The 27,362-nt window shown below is 40.1% G+C and overlaps 1 protein-coding gene across 2 annotated transcripts in view; it reads left to right on the forward strand.

Moving 5' to 3' along the window:
• NKD1 (NKD inhibitor of WNT signaling pathway 1) overlaps nucleotides 1-16,095 on the forward strand; it is a 114,243-nt gene extending 98,148 nt beyond the window's left edge. For both annotated transcript variants that reach the window (XM_080411230.1, XM_080411229.1), the window contains 4 exons: nucleotides 2,193-2,340; nucleotides 3,368-3,452; nucleotides 8,380-8,510; nucleotides 9,271-16,095. In XM_080411230.1, the coding sequence (XP_080267356.1) occupies nucleotides 2,193-2,340; nucleotides 3,368-3,452; nucleotides 8,380-8,510; nucleotides 9,271-9,845 (939 nt within the window). In that variant the 3' untranslated portion in view covers nucleotides 9,846-16,095. The remainder of the gene's footprint in view (nucleotides 1-2,192; nucleotides 2,341-3,367; nucleotides 3,453-8,379; nucleotides 8,511-9,270) is intronic.
• The last annotated feature ends 11,267 nt before the right edge of the window (nucleotides 16,096-27,362 follow it).

Consider the following 27,362-nt stretch of genomic DNA (forward strand, 5'->3'; position numbering starts at 1 on the left):
CATGTGGAAGGACAGTGGGAGTAAAGACTTCTTTTGTCCTTGCCTATTGGATTTAAAGTAGACTAGATGATCAGCTTGTCAAAAGTCTGGTGTAGCAGAAAAAAGGAAGGAGGACAGATTATGGTGAATGAAAATGTGGCTAGTAACCTCCTGATAGGAGCTTTGTGTGGAAAAATGCCATGTTGGCTAACCAGCACTTGTGAAGGAATGTATGGGAAAGGCTCCATTCACCAAAGCGCTGAGTATATGAAGCCCTCTTAAGAATAAATATGGTGCTTAAGTATTGTGCTGAAGGGGAAGGTCTGGCTTATCAAGGTGCAGGATTATAGCACAATGCTCCTAGAACATAATTTATGGAGGGCATGTAAAACAACAGATATGTTTTGTTTGTCTGTCTGTGTCCTTGCTTAGTTGGGTGTTTTTTCTCATAGATAAAAAAGATCCAGCCCTTCAAGCTGGCTGTCAGATACAACTGTGTCTATTTAGAGGCTGGCTGGGTTTCAAATTAGGGTGGCAGTGAGAGAAGTGAGATGTGTTAAAGAGCTGTGAGGTGTCCACCAGATTGTCACTGAGCAGTCTTTCCCTCATTCAAGCTTTAGACAATAGTTCTTGTCAAGAGGATAGAAAGCAGCTACTGACATGGTAGTAACAGCCCATACGTAGAGACTCTTGCAGCAATGGTAGAAAAAATATGTCAATGGGGAAATAAAGGAGACACTGCAAATTCTACTCTCTTTTTATGAATATATTGTCTTAAACTCACAAGTCTGGAGAAATTCCACGAAGTTCAGAAAAGTTAGGGTGCATTTTAAGGCAAAGTCTGGACCCTCTAGGATTTAGTTATTCATTCTGTCTTTTGAGTTGGAAAATCACCTACTGTAAAATCATTTGTCCTGACCATTAGGTCAGTATTTCCGTAGATTCTGTGTGACTAGAAATTAGTATTTCTGTGTAACCTTTAAAGCTGGTTAGCTAATGAGGACTGTGTGCTATATTGACTACTAAAGCGCTGAGACCCAGTAGGGCATACTACGAGCTGCTGTTATTATGAGCAAGACCCCTGGGAAAAGGAATTATAGTGGAGGTTTTGAATTTTTATAGACCTGACTCTTGATCCTCAGAACCACGTATACTTACAAAATGATAATGTAGATATTTCTGTCATGCTCACAGTCACCTGGAAAGAGGTTATGTACTAGGATAAATCAAGGAATAGGGAAGACCAGCATGGAGAAATTCTCAGATATTCATTGAATGGGATCTTTACAGCCTACAATGATCAGTAGTATGCTTTGGCCTTAGGTTGGTGCCCAAGATCGATTTAGGTGAAATCCCTTTGAGGAAAAGCAGTGAGCCAAGAGATCTGCTTTTCATCCTGGCAATTTAAGGCAGTACCTTATTTGAGACTGGCTGGATTAGATCAACCTGAGAGACCTCTGAGCATCGCCAGCTACCAAACAGTGTTCCTCTGCTTTGAAACAGTTGGCTTATTAAAATTAGCTAGTGTTCTTTCTGATATAGCCAGACATGAAAGCATTTGTTCACATCCCGTTGCCTTCAAAGAGAAGTGTGAAGACTGTTCTGTAATAGGCCTAACTGGATAATCTTTGCTGTTCAACAATGTACGCTTAGAACTGGTTTGAATTTTGCAAAATAAACTAGACCCCAAAACACATATAGTGGTGACATTCAGACATAATTTATTTCCAAGCCTAAGGTTTACAGTTCTGCCACTTCCCTTACTGGTTTTCCTCTATATAATCAATCATTTAACTATCCCAAGAAAAAAATCCCACAAAGTAGTAAGACTGTGATGTCCAAGATTTTCTTCAATTGCTGTATTTGTTTTGGTCCTGTGAACTCAATTTTAAAGTGCAGTATGAATTCCTGCGTTCTGTCGAAATCAAAAAGAAGGGGCAGAACACAATTTTGCTGATTCAGTTTTGGGAAACCTGCATACCTTGTGCTGCTTTTCAGTGTTTTGATCTGGTTTGCCCCATTTCATAGATCTTATCCCACTTGATGAAGGTTTTAAGGTTCTGTGCAAGTTCGGCTCTTTTAAATTCAGTGAATTCTGAGGATGTTTCAGCATTTAATAGTCCCCAAGCCCAAAATAGTTATAAGTATCAAAGCAGTACGCTTCACACCATTTTCACAATAGTTTGTCTTTTTGTGTTTCAATCCAACTATAGGATATTACCAGCTTGCTTCATACCATCTATGAGGTAGTTGATGCATCAGTAAACCATTCTCCTAGTTCCAGCAAAACTCTGCGAGTGAAACTTACTGTGGCACCAGATGGCAGCCAGAAGAAAAAGAGTATCTTGTTAAATCATACTGGTAAGGATGCGCAATCAACCATTGGAAAAAAAAAAAACAGGAAAAACTTCAAGACTCCCTTAAAAATCCATCTTCGTATGTTGTTAATACAAATAAATATATACTTAAAGGAAAATAATTATGTATTTTAAACCCCATGAACCTGTTTTAAGACCTTGGGTGCAAAGTTGCCTACCCTTCTTTCAGTATCTCTTAAGGAGATTAGGGTTACCTCTTCTGACTGATTGTTTCTTTTTGGAATCAGCAAGTGTTGTCTAATTGTCTTTGTGTACCGCAAGGCCTTTTTGACTTGTACCACTTGAACTCTGCTGATATTACAGTGCTCAGTTTGTGTGGAAACAAGTGTAGTGATATAAAACGTTTTTTGCAAGTGCATAGTTATCACTGCTGCTGGATAAGAATAAACAATTCAGCATAAATAACTTTTATGCATCCATGCATAAAATTTGCACATTCTTCTATACTGACAGAGCCTGCCATTATAAAATGGCTTGTACTCTGATGGCTTATTCACCTTATATGCACTGTAATAATAGTTTTATCAGCATAATTACCTCAGTAAGTAAAGTAGTACGAAACTGAAATACTTTAAAAAGTAATACTTCAGTAGAAAATGTGGGTACCTTATCCAAAAGGAGAGCCTTTTTACCTCAGTTTTAATATATACATCCACTCAGTCAAGTGCAGACATAAGCAAATTCACACTGCTGGGGAGCGAGGTGATGCACTAGTACAGTGTCAGGCTCCTGACTACGAGCCCTCCTGAGGGGCAAGTCTATCCGTGTGAATGTGGCTCCATTTAACCTGCCACATGGCTTGCAGCCTAACCATGAGTAGTGTCCTACAGTCAGGGTTATGGCTGCCTAAAATCTATCATGTGGACAAAATTACTTTTGAGAAGTTTACACAAAATGATACATTACATCTTGATCTGCTGACAAGAAAAAAATGTATTTGCAGTGTAGCATGTTGGTTATGCTGATCAGCAGGGACAGTAAGGTGAGAATAATGTACTTTCTCTTGGCAGATTTGCAGAATGCCAGACACAGAGCTGAAAGCAAAGCTAATGAAGAAGTAAGAAGCTCTGAGAAGAAGCAGCGGGCTTCTCTCAGGTAAGGGGAAAGAACCCTGCCTCCTGACAGGCACTGGGTACCTCTGAGGAAACCTCAACCACTGCTTGCTTGCTTGCTTGCTTTTTAAAAAATAGAGGAATTACAGGATTTTTCACTGTGGAACTGCCAGCAGATTCCATGGATGGATAGTTTGTATGTTAAAACAAAAAAGCAATCAGTAGCACCCATTACTCAAATTTTCTTCTGTTGGCTTTTTGGAGGACATGCAGTGTCTTTTTAGATGCCATCTGCAAATATTGGACCTACTAGTGGTGTTTATAAGCACAGCCTTTTGTCTAAAAGTTTCCTAAAACCTTTCCATCTTCCTAGGGGCCTTTCTCTTGTCCTCCTTCCAGCCCTTCTTTTTCACTGGTCAGCTCTGTTAGCTCCAAGCTTTATTAAGTCAATCTTGTTTATTAGGTCAGAACAGACCTGCTTCCCCTTACCACCTTTCCATCTAAAGGAGGAAGCTTTGAGCTGGCACTGGGTGTACAGTACCTAGCAGAAGGAGGAAAGAAGGGAGCTCACAGCAGAGCAGCAGTCAGCTTTACAGCAAGTGGGCTATATAGGCTGCGTCCCACAGAGTAAGTGACAAGTAAAAGCTTCCAGCAGGCTGCCTGCTCCATGCTCCATTCTGCTGAGGTGGTTCTGGTTTAGAGCAACTGGGGGATTGCTCAGCTCCACTTGCAAAGTGTGTTTGCACGTTCGGTAGAGGAAAATTCATCTCCTTCTTGCCGTCTCACAGTGACTTAGCAGAGCGGTCATCTCTGCTGGCTCCCATCTGCCAGAAACTGTGCTTCCCCGCTGCCACATCTGCTTTAGGTCAACTTCTCCCTCACAGAGTTAGTCAGTAGGTAGTACCCCTGTAGGAATTAGCCTGCTTTGCTTAGAACCAGTATATTTAATGTAATCTTGCGGGACAACTGGGTTAATTTAATTTCTCTCTTTTTAAAAAAAAAAAGTTTCAGAATTCATTTCACCATTTGAAAAAACACCTGTCTGTTATCTTTCAATGGAATCCAGCCTGTGTGACTCAGAATGCATCCATTTCCAATAAAGCACAAGCACAGTGGTTTCTTTTATGAAGGGCTGCAGGAACACTTGCAGTCATCTGTTAGGTAAAAAAAATGTTTTGTTGAATGTACAATATTATTTTGGATGCCAGTCCAGAAAAGGCCTTTCTCCTCTGAAAATGTGTAATCTTGTGTATCTATCCTGTTATCATGAGTTCTACCTACCTGATATTACCTGCACTGAACTTCAGAGTACGTGATAATAATTTGCAATGTATTTTTCAAGTAATAAAACTTTTTAACAGCTAAGGAAAATGTTAATCTCTCAGTCACATGTAGGTGTGCTATTCCTTTTCTGAATCTGCTATTTTAATAGATAGAAAAACAAATCAAAAGCAGATATTTTTGGTGCATTTTAATGTAGATCAGTTCATCCAAACAGGTTGTCTTGATGTATAGGTTTGTTTTAGGATTTTGTGGTTCATGCTGAGGCAGAGGGAAGTGTTTGCTGAAATGCTACAGTAATGACATTGAATCATTAGTTGTGTTTGTTTCTTCAGCTGCAAATTAAAAAAAAAAAAAAAGAAAAAATCCACTTTTGGCATTCCTTGGATTTAGGGTTATTTGTCCAAATACATAATACATTTATCAGGAGAAGGAGCATTCAGTCTTATTAAAAATGACAACAAAACAGTGCCTCCCTTTTTTGGAAAGAATGAAAACGCTAGTGAGTTATCCCAGTGAGTAAATCCCAGTACAATCACATTTCAGATTAAAAGAAGACTAAAATGACTTCTAATCTTCTGTTAGCAACTCTGTACAAAATCCTCTGTGAACTAAAGAATGCTCCATGGCTTTGCTTGCTGGCCTAGATGTGTTGTTCAGATCCCTCTGCCCATTAGCAAAGGTTTGCCCTGTGAGAATTGAATGGACTGCTTTTGTTTGATAACCTATCAAACTAACCTAACAAAAGCAAAAATCCCCTTTCTGTTTGAAGTTCCCCTCCCATCCACCTTAAATTCTTGGTTTTGCAAATGTAGTGGTCTTATGAACAGCAGCCATTTCCACTTAAATCCACAGTCATAGAGGCATCAAATGTTGGGGTAGAATCTTGCCTCTGCTGCATTTGTCCTTCTCACCCCCTAGACAGTATAAATCTGTATCTTGAGCAGAGCATGTCCACATCAGACAACTGTCAGCATCTGACAGTTTTTTCTTGCATCTCATTAAATGTGCACAGGATAAAGAATGCCCTGTTCACACTGTGTATGTTGCAAGGATGTTTGTGCACTCTAGCCGAATTGCCCACCCTCAGGAAAGCTCCCTGAGGCTCATATCAGAATCTCACAATATTAATGCAGAAGCTTCCCCTTTGAAAGCAGCAATGAGGACTTGTGAGAAGTGCACAGATTTCACAAATTCAGTCACTTAGGAATTCTAGGCAAGATGTGATTAATATTCAAGATAAAATGGATTAAAATGTTTTTATCCTGAAGGTGGGAGATAGATGGGTTAGATTTTTCATCTGCTGGAAGCTACAGGCAGGAGCTTTCACCTGTAGGGCTAATGCAAGCATCAAGATCAAGTAGCTAGATTCATAGCTAGCGTGTCTGGCACATGTGGTACGAAATGGATGGTGGGAGAGCACTGGCAGGCAGCCTTGTGGACTGGGTATCTTCATGCCATTCTAGTTTATATTTTGTGTAGTGCAACAGGGAAAATATGATGCACAGTGGCCTCTAAAACATCTTCCTTTTACCTGCACAGATACGTTCTCACTCTCATATTTTTTTTCTGCTTAAGTGATTTCTCCCTGACTGACTTAAACTCTGTTACCAGTGTGCGTAGCTGTCAGGAGGCGTCCTTGCTTTTTTCTACCCAGTGCTCTGTCACTGCTCTGTTCCCCTCACCTACTACACTGCTGTGTGCTTATTACCATCAGCATGACACTCCAGTGTGGGAATTTTAAGAGGCGCTTTCATACACGCCACAAACACTTAAGCAGATGCCTTTTTTTATTAAAAACCAAACCAAAGCAAAGCAAAAACCAGTAACAGTACTACGTTTTTACACACTGTGCTTGATACATGGCTGATACATGCCTGTGTCTTCCCATGTGTATGCAGGAGAGAATGGTGCGGCTGGATGCCAGACGCTTCAGTTCTCAGAAGTATTGAAAGTTCTCTTTGACAGTGGAGCCCATCTCTCATCAGTATATAATTGCTTCACCATGTATATGTGCATGAATATTGTTGAACGTCATCTTGTATGTAAGAAAGCTATTAGAATGCAGGGCTGTGGCAGTACTGGCGTAGTTTTCTCCACTGTCTTGATGAGAGATGGAATTTATTACAGTAACAAAAACCCCAAGGTTCTCTGTTAACTTTGTTTTCAACAGACAGTGCTGTATACAGTGTTGCTTAATTGTGTTGGATGAAATGCAATGATGTTTTTTCTGGGTTAGCTGTGCATTGTCTTCGGCACATGTGTGCAAGTCCCAGGGTTTCTGTAGGCAGTTCATGCCTAACAACTTCACTTAGCCAGGTTCTAGCCCCAGAGGTCTTTTATGTTGACCTGCTAAAGTATAACAGCCTGTAAAGGTGTTATCGAGTTGGCTATGTATCCAAAAAAATAAAGAATATCTGGACATTCCTTCTTTTTTTGACAGTACCCCATGTCACTTCTGGAGTTCAAAGCAGACTCAGAGTCTTTAAAGCTTACCTGCTTTCCAGGCAGACTCTCCTCCATTCAGGAGACTCTACCTCTATCAAAGTAGAGCAAAAATGATCTTCCAGGTAGGTCAAGTCTTACGACTTTTATCAAAGAAACTGTAGACCTGTATCTGACAGAGGCACGGGGGACTCAGTTCTGTAATGTCCCTGAACAGTACTACGCTAGACCAGGAAAGCAGTTTGTGCCAAAGCTCAGTGGGATCAGCAGCTTCTGGAAACCTGGAAATGTGTTAATAAACTAAAAGTAGAGTAATGGGCACCACCCATATTTAGCAACTGGTGTAGGATGCAAGGCCAAATTCTGGTCTTAGGTTGACATCAGTGCAATTGCAAAGAGAAAGAGCAAAGCCTATCTTTTGTTCTTGGAGGGTGAACTATCTGAATGACAAGCAGAGACTTAATCAAGAGTTTTCTGCTTGTCCTGTGGGTTATATTGAAAATATTGTTCATATCGGCAGACATCCATTTAAATTGCTGAATTAAATTGTTCGGCATTATGGGCTACAATACTGTAAACCTCTGTCTGACTTCTTTTCTGCCTCATAAATGAATGGTATTTCAGATATTCATTCTCAGGAAATAGTTCTGCTATAAATAAAATTGCAAAGCTGAGCAGGAAAAGGAGTTGAGATTCTGAAGCCAGCGGCTGATCTGACCTTATTAATTGTATTTTGGAAAGTGGTGGTTATCTCTGGGTGTCCTACCAACACCTTCCTTTCTCAGGCTCTCTCTAGTTCCTACACCTGTCCTGCTGCCTGTCTTTCTGAAGCAGATACACACGTGAATGTTTATCTGACACAAGGCGTACCCCAGCGCTTCCTGACAGCAGTGGCAACAGTTGTGAATCAAACAGCAGTTTTTCTTTGGTGTGTCCAAATTGGAGAACCAGTTGAATGGTTTGGCCCTAAGACAGAGTGTAATAAACCCTAGAAGCATTTTTATTTGTTTTTGCATGCATGATGCAATTTGAAAGCCTCCTTTGCCTTTCAACATTGGGGGGAAAGAACAGTCAGTTCAGGCCTATCGACTTAGCAAATCCAGTCATCCAGAATTTCAAGCGTTTGTTGTTTCTTTGTGAACAACTCCTGTCACTTCAAAGGGGCCATTAGCTGTTGGTTTGCAGATGGTGATCACAACTTTAAAGAAGTTCTGCTGAATTGTAATTTTGCTTCCTGCTGACAGATATCACCAGAGTGAGAACAATCCAGAGCAAAGTGGGTGCTATCGTCATTGTGTTGATGAGAACATTGAAAGGAGAAACCACTATTTGGATCTTGCAGGAATAGAAAACTACACATCAAAGTTTGGGCCAGGTAATTTGGTAATTTATGTTGCAATCTTTTTGTCCTTTCTTTCTTCAGTTGCATGTTCCACATCAGGGGCAGTGAATTGTGAACCTGTGTGATTTGTCTGTAGTGACTTACTGGAAGGAATAGGACTGTGTGAATACTGCAGGATAATTATTGGTGAAGGTGGTATCACAATGGAGTGGCTAATGTGCTGCAAGCCTGCTTTGAAGTACTTGTTTGTGTAGCTAAACTTGGAGGTGAGCCTAGAAGAACAATCTTTACATCTGAATTATTAAGTTTAGTCTATGGGTGAGGTGAAGACTGTGATTTTTGAATGCTGGGCTCGTTCCCAAGATGCTACCAGCACGTATTTTGTACTTACTGCTGACCCAAAAATAGGAGAATGTGGGTTCATACCTGGAATTTTGGCTTCTGTTCCCAAATTAAAGGGATCTGGATTTCCTCCCTTTCCCTGTCCTCTGCCAAGATTTTGCTATTCCACTCACAATTATTTTGGTGAATTTCAGAGAGATGATGACCAAGAGAAGGTAATGGAGAGCCTTCTGTACACACACACATTCACTCTTACATAGATATGTACATATATCTGTGTGTGCGTTATTTACTAGTCAGAATTATTAAAGGTAATTAAACTAGACAGCTATAATTGCATTCTCTTCCTTAGGAAAAAATCACTCTGCCGATAATGCTACCTCTGCCAACTGCATGCTATTAATTAAAACTTTGAAATACTAGATGACTAACTCAGCTTGTTATTTCCTAGGATCTCCTCCAGCAGCTCAAAAACATGACCCACCAAGCAGAGTTGTGAATCAGACTAGATCCCGTTCTCATGAACCTGAAACCTTCCATGCTCACCATAGGAAATCTCAAGTGGTTGATCCAAGCCACATCAATCTGGCTGAAAGTTCATATGCCAAGATTGCAGAAATCCAACAGAGGCTTCGGAACCAGGACTCAAACAAGCAATTTGTGAGGTCTCCCAAGGCCCAGGGCAAAAACATTGCCCCTGTGCATCCTGGAAGGGCAGTTAGAAATAAGCCTTTTCAAGGGGCACCCATGCCAATGGCTTCCCCAAGTGCACGGGTGGGCCAGAATGTTCCTTACCTCCCCTTGCAATCTCAACAGGTTCACAAGAAACATAAGCAGAGGGCAAAGGATAATCACCAAATGTGCAAAACCTTCCAGTCTCCAGGGACAGTTGTGGAAAAGGAACATGTGAGAGACCTGCCCACAGTCATTTTATATGAAGGCCAAGTTGGACAAATGATACAAAGACATGAGCACCACCACCACCATGAGCACCACCACCACTACCATCACTTCTACCAGACATAGAAGAAATCCCACCAACATCCTCCAAGAATCATCCCATATGAAGGAAACATGTTCTTGTGATACCAGAACTAAGGCATTACTATGATTAATATTATTGTTACTCCATTAATATTCAGCTAGCATATATTTTAGAGGTTATATGGAACTCTTGAAACTTACCCTATTTATATGTTGTGGAACGGCATAGCTTACTTAAACACCTTGTGGATTTTTTTTTTAATTTTATTATTTTTTAAAGTGGCTTGTAAAACAGCAAACAGCCATAGCTTTTTGAGCTGTGATTTAATACAGGTCGTCAACGCACTTCTTTACAAGTACTACTTCCATTGTAGTAGGAAAGATACTTCAAACATTATTGCAGACATCTAGCTTACCACTCTGCTGTATGTCGGCTGATCGCACACAAGCCTTTTATCAGGGGAGCAATGTTCGAAGGGTTGGACTCCAGAGATACTCAGAATAATGGAAAATACAAACAGCTGCTACCTCTAGTATTATTCAGATTTTATTTTCTTTTTATTGATTGTAATGTGCTACAGGGGGGATTTTAATATACTGCATTCATGTAGCCTGTTTGTGTTCACATCCTTTCAAATTATCTTAATAATTACAAGGAAATATTAGCTATACTTGTCAACAGAGCTACATTTGTTCAACTCACGCTTTATTTTTTTGGAGATTCTTCACTGACACAAGTACAGTCTGTTATATACTGGGTAATATTTAAATATAGTTCTTTTATTTTTGGTTTTAATCTTGCTTACTCTCCATTCTGTTTGGGGTAACCATTTGAAAAGAGGAGGATGTGAAATGGGGTTTTCAAATGCATCACTAGACTTTAGTGCTTGGGCCATAAGTATCATTCATGGGGGTTTGAGAAGGAGAGGGGTTGTTTGGGGTTTTTGTTTTGTTTCGTTTTGGTTTTTGTTTTGTTTAAATCCACAGTTCTTTGTTTTGAGGAATTGAGGAAAATATACTTTCTCACTTTAAATGTTGGCAAATATATATAAAATATAAATATAAATATATATATAAAAATATGCACACTCTCAGGTACATTTTGTTGTGTTTTAGAAATCTGTGGTTTGTATATTAACATTTTTTTTTTCCTCAACAGTGACTTTTTAGAAACATATGCCATGGCATTTTCTTAGGTGCCTCCAATTTAAATTTCCCCAGCACCTACCAATTTGTGCGTTTCCCATTTTAGAGACAATTCAACATGTAGAAAAATATCATTCACAATCATTCGGGCCTCTTCTGCTTTTTCTGTATCAAAGGGCTTCCATTCCATGAAGGAGAATGAGACCATACTCACAAGAACTTACTGGCTGCTGAGAAATTTGAAAGTCCAAAGCTAATTGGAAAAGTGAAAAAAAGGGTCAGAACGTTGAAGTTTTACTTTCTGTGGGGCCCAGATTTATAATACATTCAGTTGGATTTTGTACAGATCACCATTTTGCAGGTAGACAAACACCTACATTGCTTTTGGAACATTAAAGCCAAGGAATTCTCACAGGAAAACATAATTGTTCTATAAACATACTTACTTTTGGTTTTAATTATTTTAAATGTTGTGGTATTTTGTCTATAGTTATATTGTAAAGTGTAATTATCCCACATTGTTATAAGCCCTTTATGATTGGGGTGGGTTTCTTTCTGACTAGAGTTTTGATCAGTCCAAAATGGAGTATTACCATACTGCTGACCAGTTGTAGAGGGATGTTGTCCTTTCTAAGAACAGGGATTCAACTTTTAAAGAAAAATAGAAAGCCTTGCCTTCTTGTGGAATTGGAATAGAATCACTGTTTCATGGTAATTAGGTCCATCTCTTGTCTCCCTGGATCAGCAGTTGTTTAGACTTATTGTCCTCTTTAAAAAATCTGGTTTATTTTTTTTTTTAGCTGTCAACCATGTGTTCTGTTAAATCTAACAAACTGTTTTTTAAAATGTGTTTGATCTGTGTGACAACTATACTGTTCTGTTTATTTTTAAAATTCCTAAAGTCCAAAAATATTTATATGCAGAATTTTCTGTAATGAAAATATGGAAAGGCCGCAAATTTGGTTAGTTACCACTGAGTTGTTCTAGTCTAAGCCTTTTTTGCTGCTTGTGTATCATTCTTTTTCAATGTATATATAATTATGGACTGCAAAAAAAAAAAAAAAGGCATTTATATGTCTAGTAGAAGGAATAAGCTTATTTATATTATAGTGTTAACAAAGTCTGATGTATTCAAGTGACTTATGTTATACCGCATGCAAACACACAAGTGTACATTCCATCTAAGAAGGGATGCCATGCTATTTGTTTTGAAGATGTAGTTAAAGCTGTTCTCTTTTCAGTAGAGCATATGCCAGAAAGACTGGGAGGTGGGAATTGTTTCTTAGTCAATCTTTTTAATGCAGATTGCTGCTGAAAACCAGAAGATGTTGTGGAAAGCTCGAATGCTTTCAGAACAATGGGGTTTTCTCAGAGAGGGCAGCAAAGGGGCATAAATGCTCTTTTACCCAAAGATATTTTCCTGGAAAAGATAACAGCACCAATAAGAAACGATTAAAAAGTATGCAGTAGTAGCTGTGCCAAGTGAACGCTGAAATGTAACACAACTGACTATTGGTTACAACCTTGCATTGATTTATTTTGGTTTGTTGTATTTGGAGATTCGAAAGACAAATTCTACCTTGCTCAGATTCTGTGAAATACAAATACATTTTAATAACGTGGCATCCCCATAGAAAAACTTTACACCAGCCATGTATGAACATACAGTATCTAAGTACTGTGTTGCAGTTGTTACGTGCATTAAGTGTGAATAACATGTAGCACAGTTTCTTTTCACAGAACCTTAAATTTCCGTATCTTTTAAAAATGTTTGCTTTTCAGTATTTTGTATAGTAAATAGAGATGGTTTTGACTAAATGCTTTATTTATTTAACAGCAAAAACTGTGCCAAGAGAACCCCCTGTTAATTAAAGTTTTACTAGTTCAGAAAGTATATTTCCTTCTTCTTGTTGTGGATTTCAGGGGCTTATTGCAATTGCTGTCAGTGCTTGCAGATCCCACTGATCAAAGAACTTGCATTAACATTTTGGGGAACAGGATCAGGCCATAAGGTATGGACTGGATATGCTTTGGTTCCATATTTAAACTATCAAAATTCAGAGTTATATTTCTTGTTCCCTACCGTTAGGTCTGTGTTGAGTAACTGATTTTTCAGCTTGTTATTAATTGGCAACCTTTGTGTGCGTGTATATATATGTATATATATATATGTAATTTTAAGTTGCTCAAAACTGTGGCTGAATCAAAATTTAAAATAGATTAGTTTCTGGTTAAACAAAACATTTCAGTTCCAAGGAAAAAAATATTCAGACTTGAGTATATTATTACTGTTTAAAAGTAAAATGGAGTGCCATGAAGTCATTTCAAATGAAAACTCCAGCCTTTTCACTTACTACTTCTGTTTTTTACAGAAAGCAATACAGCAAAACTAAGCCAATTCCAAAATTTGCACTACTTGCTGAAAAAAAATTAACAGAAAAAATTTGCTCACCTCTACCAGCAGCAATTTTTGGGAAGGCAGGTTTTTGAAAAGAAGGATTGCTTAGCTCTTCTCACAACTTCATGGCCACCTAATACAAAGTAAATTAAGCTAAGGATTGTGAAGTAAAATCTCTGGCAAGACTGCCAGATTCCCACTGGCTTCAGGGTGCCTATAATTTCATTCCAGGAATGTGGGTTTGAAGTCTACATAATATGCAGACAGTGATTTCAGTATTTATTTTTACGCATCTTACTGCTGATGGTTTTGTAGTAGCTAATATGAAATGGAAGTGTATACTGCAAGAGATCAAGCTAGTAAATTAGTTAAGATCAGCAGCAAATACTGTGCTTTACAGTCATGTCATTGGAGGTCCTCAAGGCACCTCCAAATGTCTTTGAAACATCCACACGTCATTTAGTATTAGAAATTAAGACCCAGTTCTGCCCTTGGATGAGGAAGTACAGGTTCTGCTAGCACATCGGCAGATCAGCCCCTTAAGGCCATACCAAATTAAAAGGCCCAAAATCTCATCTTTATAACTGCCTTCCTACTTTAGCGATCATGAGCACAGAACAGCAAAATATAGCTGGAGAAGTACCTTAAAGGTGTGTGTGTGTATATATGTATGCGTGTATATATACATACACACATATGTGTGTGTGTGCGAGTGTGTGTCCTCTGGCAGAAGTTAGTGAATGGCACAAGATGGATTCTGACAGAGGTGATCTTTTGTAAAGGGATTAAGTACTGTGTATGCTCAACAGTCTGCAAGTTGCCACATAAGTATACAGATACGATGAACGCTTACTGTTCTCCATATGTCATTGTGTACCTCAATTATTGAATGACAGATTTCATTTGTATTTCAATTAACAGGAAAGTTGGGCCCCTTGGGGCCAAGATTATGCTTGAGAAAAATTCATCATGCTAGAAAATTTGCAAAAAATGTTCACCATAATTTTTGCCTGGAGTACAGGCAAGAACGTTCATGTTTGGAAACATGTCAGCTAATCAAGTCTCACCTTTAATTACCTTGATGCAATTCATCAAGATCTGAAAGTATGTTTTTAAACATGACTTATTCATGGTTTTGCTGAGAACCAAGTTATATTCAGCATCCTGTTAGTTGTCAGCCTTCTTTTTTTAAAAAATGTACCAAGCAGAAACATGTTTGAAAACCCATGAAAGAAAAATTGAACTTAATGTGCTTTCTAAATAGCTTCTGGAAGAAGATTTCTCTTCTTTTCTAGTGCACTTAGCAGCAAAACCAGCCTCGATTTGTCACATAATAAATTATTTTATTTGCATATTTGACAGATGTTCAGTTGATTTGACTTGGAAGGGGCTGTTTTGGGATTTTTTTTGGCTTCTCATGATTCTAGGTAATTGGATCCTACTGAGCTAAAATGATAGAAATCATATGGATGAGATCTTCTAATGTCTTTGTTTTAAAATAGCAGGACTTAAGGACTATTCAGATGGATTGCTCTGAGGGTTGGAGCTGTAAAGAAAGACTGGCAAGGAAAGGATGGAAAGATTTGAGAAGTGTAGGGATAGCACAGAACTGTCCAGCAGAGGGGTGGGGGAAGACAGGCAAGAGGCAGGAAATACTGTAAGGAGAAGCTATATTCATTTTTTTTTTAATATTTTATAGTGCATTTGTTGCTCATAAAACAGCAACAGTAGTTCACACAACGCTTTTCACTGGGAGAGCTTGAAAAACTGTCTAGAAGAGGTCATTCTCCAGTGTGCAGCAGGAGGCGCAAGGAAGGGGAGTTCTAGATAATCAGCGCTAGGGCTGTGGCAGAATAAGGAATTATGCCCCAGTTTCCTGAGTCCCTGTCCAAGCTGAGGGAAATTTTTTTTTCAGAAGCGGAGGTGTTTCTACAGATGTTTTCAATATTCTTTAGAATATGTTTTGAATAGCAGCATCCGTTCTTTTTCTGTTTGATTACAAACGCACATAAGTTGGTCAAATGTTGCCCAAGGCTTTGATATCTGTCCTGATTTTTCTAAACATTAAGCACTAACTATGCTTGTGAAATCTACTGACACAAAATATGATCTTTATATCACAAGAAATGGCAGACTGGACCTATTGATTGCCTTGCCAGCCTAGTGTTTCGAGGTCTGAGAGAAGGAAGTTCCAGAAGTTTTGTAAGAATGTTGGAGACATGATATTAAGGGGCTTCATAAAGCTGGCAATGGGCAAAGATGAACAGTATCAGGCATACTGGTAATTTTGTGCACTGCGCTTTCTGTTTTTTATGACAAGCCTATGAAGTGGGGGTTGTGTCTTCCTTTGAGTGCCTAGTCCATATAGACAAAGCAGCCTGTAATTGCTGCCAGGTAAGAGATGTACTCTCTTGGTGAGCCTGTACTTTGTGGGTGAAGATATGGGGTTCAGATCCTTCTAGTGCTGAGTGCTTATTCTTGCAGTTAATCCTCCCCATACTGTTCTGTTCACAAAGTATAGCACGTTGAGGCTTTGTGAATTTTCTAATAAAGCACCTAACAACCTGGGCCAAATTTGTCTTCAGCTTCACAAATGGAAGCCAGAAGAGCCCCATGCATGTCTTGGAATTTGGACCTTCAGTTTGGTATATGAGTCATCATTTTTTCTTGTATTCATTTCAGATATTTGATAAGCTCTTTTTATGGTTTACAAGTTTAAAAAGACAAATAAAACTTTGTAGATTAAAACACTGGTTTGGAGATTGTATTTTGTATGTTCTCACTGGAGTCCTGTGAATGGTCTTTTTCTGTGGGCTTTAGCTTAAACCTACAAAGTGACTCTGGAGTGGGTGTTTATAGTTCTTCGCTTGCTTGTTCACAGGATAAGGCTGTTGATAGATGAATAAAGTGCCACTTGAGGTTGTTAACAACCAGGACTGGTAACGCTAGCTCAACTAAGATAAACAGTGAAATGCTATGGCAATTAGTATTAAGGTCTCACTTGGCCAGTGCTGATTTTTAAAGTCGTAGATGTGGTGCCATATAGATACCCATGGCCATGAGGTCTGGAGCTATTTATTGCATCCTTGCTCCGAGCGCTGTATAGACTCCCGTGCAGTGCGTGCCCAGGGCATCCTTACATACTCAACGTGCCATTAGGAAGCAGGAGCATGAAAATTGTAGTGTTTCAGTCTGAAGCAATTAACCCTCTCGCCCTGCAAGGAGTGGAGGGGAGGAAAAGCTCAATTAAGGAGACTTGGAGTTTCCAGTAAGTGCGAAAGTATGAAGGGAAGCAAAAAGCAGCACTGTGGGCCTCACATTCCTCCTGTCTCTTTATAGCCTTCTCAGGGAGTATTTTTTACTTTTGATGTCTATAATCGCAACTTCTTGCCATTTGAGTATGCCATCTGTTAAGGCCATAGCCCTCAACGCCTCTGCACACGTGACTTCAATGGGTTTCAATGGAGACTTTGTGTAGCTGTACTGGATCGGCAGATGTAAACAGAGGTAATTCAATTTACACTCGCTTGGAATCAGGGCCCTGGGACACTCATAGCTTGGACTGCTCACGGACAGGTTTTTGTAACAATTTTCCTGGTCTAATAAATGGATGCTAAAATCAATTAATTTAAAGATTACAACCTTGAAAACTTAGGAGTCTAAAATAAGCAGTCATTTTAGCTAGTGACCATGACTTATAAGTGTAAGTCACAGTGGTTTTGGGAGCAGGGCAAGACTTTCATACCTTACTCTGCTAAAAACTTAATCACTGCACCCCCTTTCCTTATAACTGAATCATAAATTCAGCGTTCACAGGATACTATGTGTCTGCTGACCTTTCTAACAATAGTTAATGAAGTTGGTTTTTTTACTTGGAGCCTTTGTTCATATAGATCCTGCTTTTGTTGCCCGCAAATGTAAAGGAAATTCTGTGAACAGCAGGCCTCACTGTGAGCATCCTGCGTGCCCTGCTACCCACCTCCTCAAGGATGTGCAGGACGAAGTGACTCCAAAGAAATGGTCCAAAATTTCTGCTTCCAGGCACAGGAGAGGTATGTTCAATATGTCACTAATCCTGACAGAGAAAATTTAGGAGCCAAGGTGATTCTGAGGCAAGTAACTGAATGTCTTAGCTTTTCCTCAAGAGGATCATCAGCATCCCATACTGCCTAATTGCTCCCCTCAGTGCCAGCATGCTGGGTTTCTGCAGATGCTCTGGGACACAGGACAAGCAGATGCTTGTACTCAGTGAGGCCTTAGATTCCAAAATGCTCTTCCATCCCTTTAGTCAGTGATAGGAAAAGTTTGGAAAGATGTCACCGTGAAAAGAACTTGAACAAGACAATTTTTTGCTGTTGACTCTCTGCTGTGCCCTTTCATGGGTTTAAAATCCACTTATCTGAAAGTGTGCAGCTACATTTTGTCCTTTTTCATCATTTAAATGCATCTTCTTGATCTGAAGAAATAAAAGCAATTTAAAAAATTAGAGATTTTGTTTTTATATGTGCTGCCAAGTCTGATACTGCAAAGTAACTGCTGAATTGGCACAAGCAGTTTGAGAGAGCCAGCAGATTTAGGAAGGGAGAAGATAAACCTTATTATGTTTCTTTGCCAAAGGAGAAAAGAAACGATATTGACTTAAATGTGGGAAATTTAAAAGGGGCCATATGTTCTCACTTTGTGCTTTGTTTCTAATAGATAGACAGAAATCTTTGAAGTGTGGATTGGCACAGTAGGGTGCATGCTTCTGTAGAGAAAAGATGCTAAATGGGGAGGATGTGAGGGGGCACATGAAACTCTATTAGCCATGCAACAGCAAAGAGAGAAAGGCAAATCCAATGATAATGTACATCTGTTTCAGGGAATTTATAAGCTTTGAACATTTTTTATGTGCAGATAAGTGGATCCTTTTCTTACCATAACTTAGAACTTCAAAGCAGATTGTGTGGATAATGCAAATTGCTGAAATATGAGATTTTCCTACAAAGAGGTTTCCAAAAAAGAAAAAAAAAAAGAATTAAGGCTAATTGATGCCACAGTCTTTTATGTACAGTGTAAAAACTCTACAAAAATTGATTTTTATGAACTAAGAAATTGACGAAAAAAATGTTGAAGTCTGCTGTTTGCATTCAGAGACTGTAGTTTGAGGTTCTGTGAATTAAACATTTGTCTCCAATATTACTACAGCAATATTGTAACATAAATTAAGATATGTAGCCAAGCTGTAATTGTATCAAAGTCTGCCATGTCCTAGGAATGTAAAACTCATGAGTGTGGCATGATATGCAGCACCTGACGTTAGCATCACTGTCAAGGTAGCAAAGGAATGTCTAGGATATGAGAAAAAATGATTACAAGTGACAAAAACTAATGAGGGTAAGGCATGAGGTGGAGGATACTGATATGGTAAATCTTGGGAGTAAATGAATGTTTAACTTCTTAACTGCTCAGAAAAATTAGTTGCTCTCTGAACTGGGAGGTTATGGCCAGGCTTTAGGATGCCGGCTACATTCCAGCTGGGAGATACGAATGTCCCAGCTGAAAGTGCAAGGCGATGACACCCTGTGTGAGAAATGACATGGGCGAGGGGATTTGGAAGACTCTCATTTATTGCACGCCCTGCAGAAGTGCATTCCCTTCCTCTCTTGGCAGCCTCACAGGTGGCTGTTTCTTTCCTACACTTCACTCAACAGGCGGTCACGACCTCAGTCCCAGGTTTTGGGGTTTTTTTTATTTATTCCTAAATCCTTGCACAATCTTGGTCACCCATGTGTCATGGCAGGGATCTTCTGGGGAAAGCACCAGGCCTCCATGCCCTGAAGTAAGTTATCTCTTTTTGTGGTTTTGGGATACATTTTCATGTCCAGGGCTTGTTCTTCTGCCACAAGCCTGCCTCAGTGGAGGGGGCCTCTGTGGAACCTTCCTTCTGTGAAGCCTTCTGGAAGGTTCCACAGAGGCCCCCTCCACTGAGGCAGGAAGCGGAAGTTGTTGCCACCTCTTCCCCCTCACCTCACGCTGGTGGTGACTCAAAGCGCCTCCCTCTCACCCCGACAGGTATGATTGCCCTCAAAAGGGTGAATTTTGTGGGGGGTTTTGGCATTTTGACTTTGGAAGGGGCGGTCCTGTGACGGGATGAGCATTGTGGTGCCACACAATCCCTCCCCCTGCCCCGCTGTTCCCCTACCCGCAACTAAACTCAACTCCCTTGAGGTAATGAAAAAATTTACCTCATGATTTGGGCCAAAACTGACTGGTTTAGGCAATCAGCAAGGGTCCTGCCTTTAGACACGGTTACCGGGTAGTATTTGGGTGAATTAATCAGGCAAGAGGCTGTCCTGTGGCAGTGATGGCCCCAGGGCTGCCCCGTCTCTCCAGGCATTGGTAAGCCAAGGCCACGCCGGCAGAGGGTTAAACTTGAGGCCATTTCGCCTTCTCTCTTTAAAATCATACCCCAACAGCAGGGAAAGGGCAGGAGGCAGCGATGTTGAAAAGAACAGCTGTATGCCATCAGTCTAAAGATAGAAACATGAAGCACGCGGACTAATTAAGTTCCCAAGTGGCAGCGTACAAAGTGTACAGACCAAACAGAACAGTGCCTTCCACTTGTTTTGATCAACTCTCTTTCTATCACTTTGATGGAAATAACCGCTTGATTTGTTGCTCACTGTGGCTGCCAGGGGATTGATCCCTCACACCCTGTGCTCTCAGACGGTCTCGCTCCGTCGACGCTGCCCTCATGATGAGCAATGCAGCCCGGACACAGAGCCGTTTTGTGACTAGGGAGTCACTGCGGCTCCTGGTGTTTGCAAGTGGGGCCAGTCAGCAGCACTGAGTGTCAAAAAAAAAGTGCAAAAATTGTTCAGAACTTCTGAATTTACTTTCCTGCATTTATTTCCAGCCAGCTATAGTTATCAGGCACTTTCACCCTAACTAGGGTGAAGTGGGCATGCTCTGACCGGCTTAGCACAACAGTATGGACATTAGTTTTTTACTTTTCCTCCTCTGATGTCTTTCAGTCATTTCTTTTTTCCTTCAGGGGCCCCAGCTGATTCTTGGTTAAGTCAGTCAGCTTGCTTCCAACTGGTTTGTAGCTCTGGTAACTTACCCGTTGATATAGACTGCATATGAGCTAGAACCCTCTTTTTTTTTCCCAGAGTTCTGAGTAGAAAATTACCTTAAGGATAAAGATGAAGAAAAAAAGCGATTTGAAAATCATCTCTCACATGGAAAATGAATTTTTGATGTTTCAAAGTCTCTCATGCTCCAATGGGAGGCAGAAGGGAGCCTCTGGGGCAGTAATCCCATGAACTGCTCTAGCAAGTTTGAGAGCAAAAGGCCTGGCTCAACTGTAGTTCTGCAGCAGGTTATAAGTTGTAAAGCTGAAGGGCTGTGACAGGTTTGAATTCTTTGCTTGTAATGATGCTCAGATAGACTGAAAGATGAAAATGCTCAGTGTGAAGTGATACTCTTTCTTTCTTTCTTCTAAGCGTAATAGTCAGCTCTAAGTTTGCATTGCTAAGCTGCTTCAATTAGAAGCATAGGGCTGACTTAAAATTTTCTTTTATTCCAGTACAGCTTGCAGTGAACTCCAGAATTTAAATTTAACTCTTTTTAAATTCCAGACTTAATCTCTCAGCTGAAACCTTGAGTTTTCAGAAGGTAGTATTATTGATGGCTATTTCATTCCTGATCACCAGCAAGAGTCTCCCCCAAGCCCCACCCCCCACCCCCCCCAGTTTAATCTTTTTAACAGTCCCATTTCCATTTTTCATTCTTTGAGATCTAAGTGCTGAGCCCACACTTGTTTAACTGCAATCCACAATAACGGACTCCTTGAGGGAATTATGAATTAACAAAGCTACATCTTCATGCACAGGAGACCTGATGTCCTGTGAGCTGTCAGGCCTCACTAACATACAGAACATATTGTTAAGGCTGCTGTGTTGTTCATGAATCAAATAAAATGACAGCTATTCTTTACAGTAAGAGCCTAAATTGCTCATGTATTTTATCATGATTGAGTTTCATATCTCTACTGATAGAGAGCTAGACACAGTTAAGTCCTTAATTATTTTGTTTGATATAGTGGTACTTCAATTAGCAATAGGAATGTCAGCTTTAATTTGCTGTATTGGCCACTTGCAGTAGATTGATTTATTTTTTCTTTTCTTTTCCTTTTTCACTTACTGCTGAATGAGTTTACACATCTAGTTCCTACTTCTGAGCTCCTCAGGTAAGGAGGCTAGTGTGTGGATAATGTTTGATGTTGAGGGGTGTAATAGTTCAAATTGTGATAGCACTTCTTAGGTCTTTAAAGATACATGAACAGGTTTTCTCCCTTAATTGCAACAATAAGTGCAATTGGGGAAAGATACATGAGAGTCTGACATTACAGTGGCACGATGAACTTCAGCTGTAGCGCCAAGCAAAAATACAACATACCGCTGGTTTTCTGGAAGGTTTCAGATATGTTGGAAAGATCTGACAGAAGTTCAGGTCACTGCTGCGTAATGCTTGCTATCTGCTACTGTGGAGGAAATGGACCAGTTTCCTTAACCAGGGTTTACAGCTACATGAAATCAGCTAATTAAGGTAGTAATGAACTGGTTTCTTTACGAAATTTCCAGAGATTGCAATGCCTCATAAAGGTCCCAAATCTACACTAAATAAATATTACCAAAATAGGCAATGCTAGCAGGTACTTTAGCTTAGCATTACAGTTTTGACAGCAGCCAGTGCTACTTGTGTTTACAGGATGGGATTAAAAAAATGAGCATTGAGAAGTTACTCCTCAAGGCGTCTCAGCAGCCAGAGCTTGTCTTGAGGCCTGCAGCAAACAGGTGATCCTGTTCTTTCCAAAACTCCCAGTCCCTTGTGCTGGGTGAAGTCTTGCTATTATAATTCTGATTATTCTTTTTGCCCTTATTGACTGCACAGTATATAGTCTTCTACTTTTGTTCATAGTTGTATTTTAGTCTTCTAGTAGGGGGTGTGATTTCAGGGAGGGAGAGGGAGGATTGCTCTTTCTCTTGGGAAGCTACTGAGTGGGCTCAAGCAAGATGTTGGGGTGTCAGAGGGTCCTGGCAGGGCTGCGAGGACTGCAGGAGCAGCAGAAACTGCAGCATAGCCTCAGGGGGTTGCAGACCTTGGTGGCTGCAGTTCAGAAACTCCTGGGGCTGGCAGGAACCATCCCTGGAAATAAAGCCTATTCAGACTGGGAAAGTTCCCTAGCCTGAATGCATTGATACTGGCAGAAAAGTGTACGGTTGCTTCTACAGACAAAGGGGTAGTTTGTGTGGGCATGTAGGCATCTTAAACTGGCATAATGGCTGCTTGAGAATTTAATCTGCTTCCTTTACCTTTCTATCCCTAGTCTGCTGCTACACAGCTTTTACAAAACTAAAAAGGGCTTCTTGCAGCTGAGTTGGTATTGACAACTGTTTCTTTCAGAACAGGCTAATGCTGAGTGAGAATTTTTATGGTGATTTGACCAAGCTTTATTTTGGGCTCAAGAAAAAAATAGGATAAATATGACTTCTAGGTGGCGTGCTTTTCAGTGTTTGGCCTGGGGAACAAAGGGAGCATGCAGGATTTCACCTGGCTAATCCTTACGCCTCCAAACCATTTTTTTCAACATCAACTGATAGGTAGCCTGAAAAAGGTGCCATAGTACAGTACTTGGGTGCTAACAGCAAGGCGGGGGGGGAGGAAGTGAATGTGAAGCTGCTAAAGAGTTCTCAATAATGTACAACCTTCAGGCACAGCACAGCCCTAAATTGTTGTGATATTTCTCATACTGTAAGTAATAGAAAAATCGTTATGAACAGTTTTTCTGTTAAACCTTATAAACCTGGAACTCTTGATCGGCTAATAACAATTGCGAAACCAGAAAGATTCACATGTGTCTTAGAGATCAACAGACAGTCCTCTCGGGTAGACTGACTCAGTGCTTTGACAAGGAGGGGACCTCACTGCCATAATGTTGAAAGCAGAGAGCAGAATAACAATGAGTGTCAGGAGCACTGGGTCTGTAGAGGTATTGAATGCAGAGAGCAACAGTGACAGAGACCGAACTCCAAAAGGCAGAAATAAAAAGGTTAAGTCACACACACAACTTCATACAGTCAAAAGGTGCTGCAGAAATCTGCCAAATCTGTCAAAAAACCCCTGTACTAACAATGGTATTTTTAGGTATTATCATTCTCCTCAAAATCTGCATTAATTCACGAATTGCTTTTTTTTTTTTTTTCCCCGACACTCTAAATATCTGCTGGAAAACCTCTTTCGTTCTTCAGCAAGTGCCTGTCAGCCAAAGGGAAAGGACTGATGCTCTGAGACTTCCATTTTCAAACCTGGCGTATTTCAAGAGTCACCTCTGAAAACTCTGTGCTTTTTGATCAGAGGCATCCATTGGATTTGGTAGGCTCTAGCAGCCCAGGTAATTGTCCAGATAATTTTTCCTGTTTGGTTGCTATGAGATCTAGACTACACTACAAAAAGAAGCATTTTTAAGCACATTATCCCTGTCCCCCCGTCCCCCCATCCCTCCGTCCCTCCCCACAAACTGATAGTTTGTGCAGGCAGAAAAAACACAATATAACCATATGCTGAACCATCTTTTAGCCTTGGTACCTACAAACTTGCTTGTTCTGCTGCTCAGTAGTGGTAACAAAGACAGAAACTGTAGCACAAAACAGGCTCAGGCATTTGTTTTGTTTTAACCCTTTGAGCGACACAAACTACTTTTCAGATTTCTTCGGCATTAGCTACAGGTTTGGATTTTTTCAAGAAACCAGAAGGGGTTATTTGGATTGACCACTGTGAGTAATTTGCTTTTTAATCTTGGTCCATTTTTAGCCTGGTTTCTGCATCTTTCAAAGTAGGCTGCAAACCATATCCAATAATGGAGAAGGGCTTTCTCAAAACCTAGGCTTAATAAAAGGTTTATTTGGTGCAAGCTTAACTGGATAATGGTTGTTTGCTTTTTAATGAAGATAGGCTAACAAGGATTTTCTCTTAGCTCCCTGCAAACTTTGAGCCAGCTGAGATGGTGCATTGTGAGCTAAGCTACTTGGGTTTCATCCACATGCTATCACATCTGTGAGTTTTTGCAGAGCCATCTTCAAAACCCCACTCATTCACTTCTTTCAGAGATGAGCATCAACACAGTTTATGCCAAACTTAATTTTCTAGGTCAGTCAGAACTTCACAGGTTTGAATAAAGTAAACGCAAGGTAGACAAGGTTTAGCTATTAAAGTTCTCTGTACCAATGCTTAGTTGTCTGACAGAATTAGGATCACCTGGGCTCCACTGGGTAATGAAAGCAGGCCAACAGCCATATAGGTGCCACCTTGGCAGCAGAGTGGTAGAGGGCCCTGGGGAAGCTTCTGTGGTAGCGGAGTGTGGTGACAGGATTAGACATGCAAAACCCTGTCCAAACTTCCAGTAAAATCAAATGGCATCTTTCATTTGACTCTGACAGAAGCTGGATCAGGCCTCCCATGAATTGTAATGAATAGTTATATTAATCCACTGCTATGTAGCTGTGAAAATCCTGCATCCCCTTCACTGGGATGGCAGTGCAAGGCTAAATCACCATGGATATTCGATTGCATTCTGGCTCATGTAGCAGTAAGAGCATTACCAGGCAGCATTTTATCTAAGACGAGTGCTCTCTACAGCACTCACAACAAATCTCAACTTATTGAAACTCTGGTGATTAAATGTTTTACAGACCCCTGCAACATCAGAAGACTCTGTGAAATAGGCATGGCTGCTTTCAATATGATCTCATAGGGATCTGATTACTGTTTTGGCTCTCTTCTCACAGTCATTCAAGTGGACCTTCAAGGAAGTATAACCCTTTCACTTTCAGACTTTCTCTTATGCAAAACACTTGCTCAAGGGTAAAAGCCTTGAGTACAAAACCTATACCACTGGAGCCAAATAGTCAAACTGATCATATCTGTGCTGGTCTTTAAGCACAATACAGCAAGAAATGAGGTGAAGTAGCTATACATGTTGTTTTGGAAAATTTCAGGCCCTAAAATGAAAATAAAAGGCCCCTCTATAGCAGAAAGTCTGGGTTAAACACATTCCTGCTGAATCAGTTGTGGTAAATGTTTGACATATGTTCTTGTGTTGGCACCAATTATTGATAAAATTCTATTTCAAAAGAGTAGCCAACACTACAGTATGTGTAGAGTCTATTCACATCCAGTTGCTTAAAACATAGTTCCTGCAGATTAATGGTGTGACCAAAGTTTTCATTCCCTTCCTTTTGGAGCAGGCACATTACAAATGCACATCAAAGAAAATGAGCTCTATTCTGACTTACAGTCTAGGCATGTTCCTGACAAACCACATCTGATGAAGAGTCTTAAAGAAATAGCACAAGCAACACTGCCGGCAGCAAAACAACAAAAGGGCTGGCCCCTTCCACCAATGAAGAGAGGCTGGTTAATCAAAGGATTTTGTACCAGGGAGAGGAACTGTGTGCTTTACATTGAAGCAATGCAGTCGAATAATACATATGCAATGACCTAGCTAGGCAGCATTCTAACAAATCACATTTAATTACATATCTTTTCCTCTCATGATATTCTTCTCAGTTCCACTGCAGTCTGGGAAATCAATAACAAATGTTCATTTTGACTGTCTCTATTCTCTAGCCTTGGACTAATTATGCGCTTTCCTACTGTCCTTATAAGGACAGAGTAGCTCTTCACTTCAAACAATGAAAGAAAACACGCAAAGAAAACCCTCCTCAATAGTATTCCAAACAATAGGAACATAAATTATGAACCAAATCAAGTCCTTCCTATTGTAGTGTGCAGCACCTTCTGATAAGGTACGACTGGCCTCCTCGCAGGGTTATTGGCACTCTTTGTGTCTGTTAACGGTGCTGAGCACCATCACCTTTGATTTCATGACCAGAGAGGGCTGCCCAGTTGAGCACCCGCATAGCAATCAGGACTGCTCTGTTTTATGGGTGGCTATTTGCTATCATGGCCAAACCAAATAACATTTCTTATTGCAGATTTCTTCACCTACAGCATAGGAATGACCATGCTTTTCTAAATCCCTCTTGGTGACCTATGAATGAAAAACACAGCACGTGCATTGTCATTATCAGTATTAGTGAGGTGACACTGGGGTTCATGACACCTGGAGTGTGTAAAAGTCACAGGTGCAAAACAAATAAGCTCTTCAAATAGTGTGTGTGTTCCTTCAAGCCACTGTAGTTTAGTCACTGGGGCCCATATTTAACAGACTGCAAGATGTGGCTTGTTTTTTTTTACCGGGAACAAAACGTTTATACAAGTTTGGTGAAAATGGCAAAGATTTTCACATATTCATGGGGGAAAGCAGCAGTATTTCTTTAAGGGAAAAAAGAGCAAACTACAAGTTCCCCTGGTCTTGGCAAATCATGAGGCGTTTTTCATTTTGTAACATCAAAGTCGGCTCCTCTTCTTTGATGTCTTCGCATGCTGTTTAAGGTAAAGCATGAATGAAGAAATGTCAATCTGCAAGGTGTCCATGTAGTTTATGCTGAACACTGAAGAGGACTTGTAGATAAAAGGCAAACACAAGGTTTGATAATGAATGTCCAACAAGGAGGTGTGCATATCTAAAAGGAAACACTCAGCTGGAGAACAGCTCTGCAAACCTTAAAACTCTGCTTAGCCCAAGTTTAAGAGATTAACAAAAAGTGGATTTTTTTAAAAGTGTGGAACCAAGACGGGAATTCTATAAAAATCTTTGTTGTTTTATAAGAAATGAGTGTTCTTGCATTTGTTTTACTTAACAATCATAAATGCACCACCCACTGTGCTTAATTTGACAATGTGTCATTTTGAGAAGATACAGAGTTAATACTGGGAAAAGTATCAGAGAGGAAAGTATAAACCAGCACAGTATATGCTGGAAATTTATAGCCATTGCTTTGTGTCATCTGATGTCTCAAGACTGGCAAAATTCTATGCTGAATTAAACAAAGAAAAGGGTCAATTAT

This window comes from Falco punctatus, assembly GCF_963210335.1.
Source record: "Falco punctatus genome assembly, chromosome: 14".
NCBI lineage: Eukaryota > Metazoa > Chordata > Aves > Falconiformes > Falconidae > Falco > Falco punctatus.